Source organism: Diaporthe citri (genome assembly GCF_014595645.1).
Source record: "Diaporthe citri strain NFHF-8-4 chromosome Unknown scaffold_9, whole genome shotgun sequence".
NCBI classification, from domain to species: Eukaryota; Fungi; Ascomycota; class Sordariomycetes; order Diaporthales; family Diaporthaceae; genus Diaporthe; species Diaporthe citri.
Genome location: NW_025064854.1, coordinates 697,622 through 707,651, shown reverse-complemented (window position 1 = coordinate 707,651; position 10,030 = coordinate 697,622). Strand labels below are relative to the sequence as shown.

General features: G+C 51.3%; 6 protein-coding genes across 6 annotated transcripts; 4 read left to right on the top strand and 2 right to left on the bottom strand.

Moving 5' to 3' along the window:
* Positions 1–747: 747 nt before the first annotated feature.
* On the top strand, positions 748–2,520 carry INS49_015341 (uncharacterized protein; the record flags this gene model as incomplete). Its single annotated transcript, XM_043176022.1, has 4 exons — positions 748–921; positions 1,008–1,265; positions 1,337–2,054; positions 2,111–2,520. 4 exons carry the CDS (start codon positions 748–750, stop codon positions 2,518–2,520), a joined length of 1,560 nt encoding a protein of 519 aa, XP_043019477.1.
* A 345-nt stretch (positions 2,521–2,865) lies between these two features.
* INS49_015340 (uncharacterized protein) lies at positions 2,866–3,783 on the bottom strand (the record flags this gene model as incomplete). The annotated part of the gene is made up of 1 exon (XM_043176021.1): positions 2,866–3,783. The coding sequence occupies one exon, from the start codon at positions 3,781–3,783 to the stop codon at positions 2,866–2,868; it is 918 nt and encodes a 305-aa protein (XP_043019476.1).
* Positions 3,784–4,218: 435 nt separating this feature from the next.
* INS49_015339 (uncharacterized protein) lies at positions 4,219–4,721 on the top strand (the record flags this gene model as incomplete). Its single annotated transcript, XM_043176020.1, has 2 exons — positions 4,219–4,228; positions 4,300–4,721. The coding sequence occupies 2 exons, from the start codon at positions 4,219–4,221 to the stop codon at positions 4,719–4,721; spliced, it is 432 nt and encodes a 143-aa protein (XP_043019475.1).
* A 1,737-nt stretch (positions 4,722–6,458) lies between these two features.
* On the top strand, positions 6,459–7,349 carry INS49_015338 (uncharacterized protein; the record flags this gene model as incomplete). The annotated part of the gene is made up of 2 exons (XM_043176019.1): positions 6,459–6,800; positions 6,888–7,349. The coding sequence occupies 2 exons, from the start codon at positions 6,459–6,461 to the stop codon at positions 7,347–7,349; spliced, it is 804 nt and encodes a 267-aa protein (XP_043019474.1).
* A 204-nt stretch (positions 7,350–7,553) lies between these two features.
* INS49_015337 (uncharacterized protein) lies at positions 7,554–7,887 on the top strand (the record flags this gene model as incomplete). The annotated part of the gene is made up of 2 exons (XM_043176018.1): positions 7,554–7,776; positions 7,868–7,887. The coding sequence occupies 2 exons, from the start codon at positions 7,554–7,556 to the stop codon at positions 7,885–7,887; spliced, it is 243 nt and encodes an 80-aa protein (XP_043019473.1).
* Positions 7,888–8,583: 696 nt separating this feature from the next.
* Positions 8,584–9,639, bottom strand: INS49_015336 (uncharacterized protein; the record flags this gene model as incomplete). The annotated part of the gene is made up of 2 exons (XM_043176017.1): positions 8,584–9,209; positions 9,282–9,639. The coding sequence occupies 2 exons, from the start codon at positions 9,637–9,639 to the stop codon at positions 8,584–8,586; spliced, it is 984 nt and encodes a 327-aa protein (XP_043019472.1).
* Positions 9,640–10,030: the final 391 nt, after the last annotated feature.

Here is a 10,030-nt window from a genome sequence, read left to right as displayed (position 1 = left end):
TGCCGGGCTTATAACTTAATAAAGCAATAAAGCAAATAATAGTTAATTATTATGTTTTAAGGAGAGAAATCTCCCTGCTATTAAACGCTTAGAAGGAGCTTATTTATAGGCTAGCGCTAGCGTATAGGCATACGACCCTCGCACCTTCCAACAGGACTAGCATACGAATAACCTTGAATTTGCAATGGTGGCGAATGCAGTAGCACATCCAATATCATTTAAGGATGTATCATAATAGCAAACTTTAACAAGCCATTTGTTCTCTGCCCATATCACATTGAAATGGTCCAGGACATAACTGCCTCGAGACTTCGCTGAGGTCATTACACAAGGCATGTCTGTCAACATGGATGCAGTGAGGACCATCGAGCAATAAGGTCTAGATTATTCATATAAGCAATGTGAAGCCATTCTTTGGCATGTCGGATGATTCCGAGCCAGATTCTCGGATTTTCCGTGGTGCAACGCACCAGCCCAGTTTGGCAGGGTCAGATGCTGCGTTCTCCAACAGCGTCGGTGCAACAAGGAACCGGGGAACCGGGAAGAGACTATCCACGGAGGGTGCGGGATGTATGTCCTGGAGGAAGGGAGCACAGCGTTGATTCGATGGGTGGGGATCAGCGGCGGGTTCTTTTGGTCTCTTGTCTTGCGCACATATCAGTTCCACTGACCGAGTGCAGAATATCCCGAACTCTATCACCTACACCACAACCGCAGACAACACCCCGGTGGTCAGTACAGAACGATATGTCAAAAACAGCTGGGGAGACGTCTCACTTGGAGACAACCATATCGCAACAGCCTCATGGAGTTCACGTCCCGGAAGATGAACCAATCGGTGGTTACCGTGTGGGCTGGCGGACTCTGATGGCCATTGTGGCCTTGTCAATGGCGAATGCGTGTGCTGCAATCGCTAATACGGTCTGTTCAGTCGCAGCCATACCCAGCGTTACATTATACATCATTTATGCGAGTTCCAGTACTTGCTAACAGGCCTTGGTAATCAGACTAATACCATCATCCACTTCCAAGTCATGAGCCTCGGCGACCCCAAGAATGCCTCCTGGATAGCCAATGCCAACTTCTTGATGACCTTGGCGTTTGGACCTGTCCTTGGGTCTCTGGGAGACCGATTTGGCAAAAGGTGGTTCATCATCGTCGCCACCATATTCGGTGTCGTAGGATCATGCATTTCGGGATCAGCACAGAAGACCACCGTTGTCATTGGTGGCAATATCCTCACAGGGCTTGCCAATGCTGGATGTGTACGCAAATCGTCCTCGACCGACCTATTCGTGTCCCGTTCTCCAGAGCTAACAATCGTACGATCCTCTAGATCATGGGCACACCTTCCGCCCAGGAAGTTACACCAGACAGATTACGGCCCTGGACCATGGGCTTTGGGCAGTTCCTGGCCAGCGTGGCTGTGATCGGGGGCACCGTTGGCGACGGAGCTTTCGTCAAATTCCACAGCTGGCGATGGTCATACTATCTCAACGCGATCTTCTATGGGACCACATCTGTGCTGGTTACTCTCTTTTACCACCCGCCCCCTCCTGGTTTACGTCGCCAGGGGGCCCGACTTGAAGAACTAGTCTCGAAAGTCGATTACGTTGGCATTCTCATCTTCACTGGCTCTCTTGCGTCGATCATAATCGGCTTCACCTGGGGCGGGACGACCTATGCTTGGGATTCACCCCAGGTCCTCGCCACACTGATCGCTGGTTGTGCCGGCCTTGGCTTGTTTGGTATCTATGAATGGTTGGTCGTCACCGAGGGTATCTTGGACCACCGGCTCTTCCAGTCGCGCAACTTCCCCTTCTTGAGCTTCGTCTGCGTTATCGACGGCATGCTTCTCCTTGGCGTAAACCTCTTGTTCGCCCAAGAGATCCCGACGCTGTTCACTGCTGATCCGGTCCACATCAGTGTGGTACTGACCCCTTACCTGGCGACCTCGGCTTTTGGCTGCATTCCTGCTGGAGCCATGATGGCCCGTACCAAATCATACAGGGTCATGCTCATAGGAGCTCTGCTGTGGTGTGCCTTGTTCACTGGTGAGTCTCTGCGAGTTGCATGGAAGAAGCACAACTACTGACGCAAAGTCGTCTAGGTCTCATGGGCATGCTGAATCAATCACGCCTGACCTGGGCTTACGCATTCTCAGCAATGTTTGGAATTGGTACGGCAGTCACGACAGTAATACCCATCGTGGCACGCGCGCCTTCTGTGCCCTCTTTCCTCCTTGGTACAGCAGGAACTTTTAGCGTTTCATGTCGTGCGCTGGGAGGAATCATCGGGATTACCATCTTCACGGCCATCTACAACAACAGGATAGCTGCCCGTTTGCCAGCCAACGTGGGCGCTGCCCTAGGCCGCGCTGGCCAAATCGACCTCTTGCCCGACACATTGAATGCTTTGCAAATGGGAGATCCCAGCGCGTTGGAAAACGTACCATGGCTATCAGAGTCGCTCATATCCAGCATACTCGGCGTTCAGACAGATGCAAACGTATACAGTTGAAAGTATGTGTAGATCGCTATCGCTGCCATAGTCGCTGCCAACGCGGTGGCTGCTTGCTTTCTTGAGAGTGTGGCGAGGAAGATAAAAAATCATGTCGAGTCAGCTCTAGAGGAGTCTGAGGCTAGAGAAAAGCAGAAGGCAGCAGTCCTCTAACCAACCTCCCATGTAGATTTTTAGCTTGAGACGGACAGACTTTCTGTAGTGAGACGTCGACTTCGATTTCCATGCAGTAATGAAGTTGAGTAAGGATTGGAACATTGGTGTCTAACTGCTTGGGATTTACCTTGAATTAAATCGCAAGTGCAATGTAACTTCAACGTCTTGAGCAATATCTGAATCAATCCATTATGCCTTTTTGCCCACTGCCTGCGCTTGCTCCTCCACATCCCTCGTACAGTCGACAAAGTTGCCCCTCAGCGAAACACCCCTGCCCGAGCACAGCCATACACATGTCCACGCCGGCAGCTCACCTTCGAAATGAGGTCGCCGCTTGCCGATCTCCGCCATATGTTCGATCACGTAGGGTGCTTCCAACTTTGTCTTCTCGGGGAACGCCGTCTGGTGCAGGTCCGTTTCTATCTCGCCGGGATGTATGCTAAATACAGATATCCCGTTGTTGCGGTTATCCATCCCAGAAAGTTGGTCCAGTTCAACTTGAAGAGTCCCGGCAAACTTCGTGATCCCTGTCTTGGCACAGTTATATGCTGTCGTCCACGGCAAGTTAAGCTCTGGTGCTGCGGCTCGACTACTCGTGTAGATGATAGTGCCTGAGTTCCGCTCTCTCATTTCTGGCAAGGCCAGCCTTGTGAGCTCCACTGGTGCGCGCAAGTTGAGCTCCAAGATATCCCACCATTCGACTGGGTCTGTGAGATGGAAAGGCTGGAAGGTATTCGACCCGGCGTTGCAGATTAGAATATCGATAGGACCTAGCTGCGACCGGAATTCGCGAAGTAGACGTTGTTGGTCATTGCGGTCGAGTATGTCTGCGGTGATGCCTACGACCTTTCCACTGGCTCCCGACTGTCGATTGCCACCGATCGACTGTATGTCTGCGACAGTGGCCTCGACCTGGTTTGCAGTGCGGCCTGTCACGCACACGTTGGCCCCGGCACGTGCCAATGCAATGGCGATGTGGCGACCGATTCCCCGACCAGAACCAGTGATCAGTGCATTCTGGCCCTGAAGCGACCCGTTGAGGCTCTCGGGGTCAATGGCCGCGTAGATTCCAGTCCTCAGTGTGTAGGGTGAAGGCGGTGGCGCCATATTGGTGTGTTAAATATCCCAAGTGTTCAACCGAGAGGTGCCGGAAAGTACACGTCAGAAGAGAGTGTTGAAACCTTTTTTCCTTGATTCTAGACTCGGTAAAGGGCATGAGGGCTGATCGTCCGAGCGCTATGGCATCGAGGTGTCGTTCCGTGGCGTGTTCGGAGTATCCGCGTGCGGGGATGATACACTGACCGGAATATCCGTCGAAAACACGCTATTTCGGCTTCAGCGGCTTCGTCACCTCAAACTTGAGACCATCTCATGCAAGGTGACTTGGTTTTCGCGTTAGCATCATATTTCTGTGTTCTAAAGTTCTCCCACTGCCCTACGTCCCCTTCACAGAAGCTAAGCATCAGTGATGGCGTTTGAGATCTACATTCCCGAGAATTTGAAATTCTCCGACTATATCGCGGTACTACAAACAACGAGGACATGGGCAGACGTATGATAGAAAGGTAGACTAGAAGCGCCCCCCTCCCCTAAACAGACACTTTAACTAACACGAATAACAAGATATCGAAAGGCTCTCAGCCGCACTGGCCAGCTCTGTCATTGTCGACTATTCTCTCATCGTCCCAAGCTGGGGAGAGAAAAGATACTCAGGTCCTGAATTTGCCAAAGAATGGCTGTCAGCCAAGCACCTTGGGCTTAAGCCTTTGGCGACACAGCACTTGCTTGGGCTGCCTTATTTCAAGCTCGTGGCAGACGAGGAGATAGTGGTAGAATGGCAGCAACTGGTCTCTCATGGCCGGCGCGAGAGTGGAGTGACCCATGCAGTTCAAGAAGGAGTCGCGGAGACAAGCGATCGTCGCAGCTATGTCGAGCATCGCTTCATCAAGGTCGATGGTAAATGGAAGATCGCGAGGATCACCCCAAAGTTGATTTACAACACGGGTAACTTCATGCGGATACGTCGGCCAGAGGGAGATTCGTAAACGTCAAAGCGTAACAGCCAATCTGCAACACATCGTGGAGATTTAATATCCCACGATTGGATATCATGCGAACGCTTCAAGTTGAGCTGAGGATGCAAATTTACGTGGGCGTGCGGAGAGGCTCCTTGCTCGGGTCTTCTGATACTCGCCAGCAGCCAGTATCCGCCACAAGGTTGGCCTGGTATGCGGTGGCCGAGGGAACTCTGCTGGCAATCCAGGCTGTTCAGCCTCATTTCTATTCTGAGCCATAGACTGAATGGAAGCGTCAACACTCAAGTCAAAGGCTTAACAAATCATCACGTATCTAATTTTGAACACATGTGGTGGAACCGTCTCCTTCGGCTCAATTCGACGCCATTCGGGCAATTCGTGCTTCGAACCATGCAACTCGTTTATCCTGAGCCCGTCACACACGCGGATTACCCACTCAGAAACGATAGAAGCTGCTCAAAGACAGCTGAGCATGCAGCTCATGTTGGGCTGAACTCGACCAACGAATTGAATATTGCTACGCCTGACCACGAGAACGTCTCAATTTACCTCGGCCCAATTATGGCAGGTGCCACACCAGCACTCACTTGCAAGACCGACCGGGTCTGCGAGTTTGCTGATCCTGCAACTTGCAGGGCTTTCCGAACTACCATCGCCGGTGAGCGCAGGCCGTGCAAGCATACATCAATGGAGAAGAACTATTTGTGTCTTTGTGTGCTGAGTAAGCCCAGCACATGGCGAGTTGCTGAGCGGTGGCGGTTGACTTTCTGGGGTGGGGAGCCCTAGGTATACACGAAATTCACCAGAGAGTTCTTGTCGATTTCTGACATTGAAAGCCATCGAATTGATTGAACAGCTTGGAAATCACTCTATCTACAATTCATCGTCATCATGTACTGACAGGATGATAGAAATCCCAAGGAACATATTTAAGCACACATCCGAAATACCAACGGCAAAATCTAATAAGCTTGCTGGCCAACCCTCTTTTCTCAATTTCTCCTAGCCTAAAAAGTGCTTGGCAGCTGCGAGCCTTGGCAGCTGCGAGCACAGGTGCTGCACATTACTTGTGTTCGGTTCATGCGGTGGAAAACCGACTATGCACGAATCCCTTGCCGAGTCTAGCAGGCTGCGAGAATAGCACCTCAGAGATCGGTTATTTTCGATGGACTGAAAGTGCAATATATGATGTCACAGGAGCTGAAACGTTGTGTCCGGCCACCCTCAATCTTCTAGCCAGGCCACAAAGCATTGGCTGCGTCAAGACACATTTGAACATGATGTTGAGTAATGCTACTTGACGCCAACGCTGCCGGGTTTGTGGAACACACCAGACGCGTGTATTCCTAGAATAGGCTTGAGGCGTGGCAATGGCCCCCAGGAGCTGGACCTGGCCACCTCAATTCTGTCACATCACGACTTCCGAGGGTGTCTAATTTAGCCTATCGGAGGGAAAGTAATCATCGTAAACTTGGAAGAGCGGTATCACAGCAGCAGAGCCCGATCAACACATTGACCGTTCTCCAAGGATTCCTCCAAAGCGAAAGTTCCAAGTACGGGGACGAAATGGCATATAGATTACAGACTGTTCCCTGGCTTGATCTTCGCGGCTCTTGAGCTCTGCACCCCCAACAGACCGCTGCCGATACCTGTCTATTGATGAATGTTCTACTCCGCTACTTCAGACCATTCGTTCTTTCTCAATAGTCTATAGAAAAGTCTCCACGGCCGCAGACGAAATTCGCCATGCCCATGGTCCCATCTTGGTCGCCTCCCAATGACTCGGAATTCAATATCAACAACTGCACGGCAGCAGGTGCATTCATTGCAAATTACTACGTTGCCCCGAACATTTCAGATATGCGTGTTGATGTCGTGTTGCCATTCCTTCGTTCACTAGATCCGTCGGACTGGTCGGGCCCCGAGCCTCAGAATTGGACACTTCTGCAGTGGTGGGAGTCGCAAGAACACTCGGATGCCCTTCAATTTATTCGCCATGTCAGACGTCTGTTCTCATCCCGATGCCATCGAGCAGACTACTGCAAGTTTCTTCCGCTCGAAGGCGATCCAGACTTAGCAGGCATTGGCGTAAGTTTAACACACGTTCCTCCGGGGGCACGGCACCTGGAGCAACACTCCCCGTCATGAACTACAACACTAATCTTTGGAAATCAGATGATGATCTCTTACTACCTTGTCGCTGCTCTGGCTACCGCATATGTCATCATCATCAGTCTGAACTCCATCAAGGCCCTCGAAGAATCCACGCCTTGGGGAAAGCCCCACAAGTTATTCGAGCAAACGATGAACTTATTTCTCGACGCCTCGCTGCTATTCTCTATCTCCATACTGTTAGCCGCCATATGTCGCTTCATTTCAGCTTCTGAACACCCTGACCGCAAGGACAACACGTTCTTCTACTCTCTGGTCAACGCGACCACTATACCCATATTCTCAGTGTTTCCCCCACTGATGCTACACTTCCCAGCACGAAAGGAAAGACGCAACGGTCTACGCGCAATAATGTGGTTCTTTGTCATCGGTTTTGCCACCACACTTACCGTGTTGTCCAAAACGTATTGGGGGGACGATGCTCATGCGATTGATGAGTACGAAAATAATCCCGACGAGGTTTGATGGTTGACCTTCTGTGACTTGAACAATGAAAGTATGATCTACGCAGTTGCCTACTCCAGGTTCATTGCCCTGGTTGTGCTCGGTCTCAACCTACCCCGGTGGATTTGCCTCTTATTTGCCATCAGTAAAGAACGAAAGAACTCGAAGCGCTCTGATGCACCACAAGGCCGTGTCGACAGCTGTCAATTTCGAATCCGGTCAAGAATGGGAAAGTTCTACGGAGAGTACGGAAAGTACGTGCGAGCGCTGAACATCATTCTCTGCTGCGCGACTATGTGGCTGCTTCTGGGCATATTCACTATCGTCGCCGTACACAACAATAAAGCAATGGTCCAGGAGAGCAAGGAGCGACAATTGAGTGTCAGACAGGTACTTTCCGTGGCTACATTTGTGCCGTTGATTATTGACATAGTAGCCATCGCTATGGGTAAGTTGACTGTCCTTTGAAATATCTGCCTCGAATACTTCTTAAAGGCCACTGCTGCTGGACCTATCACTAATTCTTGTTGAACAGAAAGCGGAGAAGGAAAGGGATTAGAGGGGAAGCTTCCGAGGAACATGGCCGTTCAGGTTGAAAAGTCGTCTCCAGCACAAGCAACGAGCTCAAAATTTTCAAGATACTTCAAAGTTCACCACGCAGGAATCTCGTCTGAATATGAGATGCTTGCAGATGGGGGAAGGATGCAGATGGTTTGAAGACTGACGACAGCCTGGGAAGGCAATTTCATACCACCTGTGGATAGGTAAAAGATCATACCAGGGGAGGTTATCCCACAAGAGGCATCCCATACTAGGAGGTTATCTTCAGGGAGATCATTCAAGGAAAATTGGTTTCAGGCAACTTTTTCTGTAGCAGGCTATGGTTGAAGCAGAGCAAACGAGTCTGCTCCGGCGGAGACAGTAATTACTTCTTTAAGCAACGAGCACTCTGAATTGGTCTACTGGCAACAGGGCAAGTAGACTGAAGCTTGAAAAATTTTCAACCAAGTCTTCCACGATCCTATGCTGCGCTGCGTGTAGGTATTTTCGGATTGATCCTAAGAGACACGCTGCAACAGCTTCCCTCTAATACCACTTGTCTTGATGGGCTGAATGGTATGAACTCAATGACATGCGTTCATCTCTCAGTCGTCAAGCTGCATTCGACAAAGCCGTTATGGCGAATGAAAATTCCAAGCATCTACCTAGATATGCTTCCGCTGGTGCAATGATAAATCCTGTCCACCGAGCATGATTACGCACTTGGCTCGCTGTGAGACTGCGAGAACGGGGCCGGGATTCCAAAGTTCGGGCCGCCATTGCTGTTCGCACTCAGAGGCTGCACCATCGTGTACCTCGAATTATCACACGCGCCAGCCGAGTTGCTGGTCGCATGGTACACCAGCCACGTCTGCTTCGCGTCCGGGCTCTGGAAGAACCCATTACTCGCAGGGCCGTAGTTCCCATTGGCACTGGAGAACACGCATCCGTTGTTCTTGCTCCACGCGGAGGCGAGGTACGGCGCCGTCGAGCCGTCCCACGTGAGCAGGCCGATGCAGTAGTTGGCCGTCCAGCAGTACGACGCGGCGTAGGCGATGTGGGTCTTGCCGTTGAAGTAGAGCGCGGCGGGGGCCTCGTTGACGGGGGTGCCGTTCTTCTCGAAGGCGAGGGTCGGCTGGGAGATGACGTAGATGGACCCCGTGAGCGAGTCGAAGCTGTCCGAGAGCTTCTGGACGCAGATGGACTGGTAGGTGACGCCGTGGAAGCACGAGAACATGAGCCAGTTGCCGTAGTCGTTGAAGCGGAGGACCGAGCCGTCGATGGACCACTCGTTCGTCAGCTGGCCGGCGTAGCTGTAGGTGTCCCATGGTGTGGCACCGCCTGTACGAAAATTAGTTTCCGCTGTTAATGGATACAAAGAAAACATGTATGCGTGTAATTATGCAGGCATACCCTTGAGGACGTGAAGCCTCTGTCCGTCGAGGTTCGCACTGGTACCTGCGGTGTAGTAGATGTACCAAGCTCCACCTAGGTAGTGGACTTCAGGAGCCCACACATTGCAGCAACGCGATGACGTGGACGTCGAGTATACGACCTTCTTGGTCGCCGACTTCAGACCTTCAATGCTTGTCGCCCTGGAGATCTGGACATCGTTCCAACTGGTCGTGAGCAGATAATAGTAACCCCCGGTATAGACTAGGAAGGGGTCGGAGCCGCCCGGATTGCGGATTGGGTTGGTATAAGCATCAGAGAAGTTGAACAGGCAGAGGAAGAGGCTCAATAGAGCCGTGAATTTTTGGAGGAAATACATGACGGGTTCAGTCTCTTGACGATCGAGTTTGATAGCCTAGATAATACTACCACTAACGCATGTATGAGCTCGCATCACGCTGTCTATGTGTTATTTATGCACCCGAAGACGGAAATTGTCAATACTGCCAAGACGGCAATGGAGGAAGTCAAGTCCAGCGGAGGGCTGAGGACCTCATGAAAGAATGGAAGCTTATTCGAGCGCATGGAAGACGATTCATTCGCGTGGGTGCCACGAGTTCGTGGGGACCCCACAGCTGCTCGTTAGTGCGTCCAAGACACCAAGCTTCCGGGGTGTAATATGGGGTGAGACCAAGCATTTAAGACGTGATTTGTGGAAATGATCTGTCATGTCCAGAAGGGGAAATACGGGGCATCACTGGCCTTCGTCC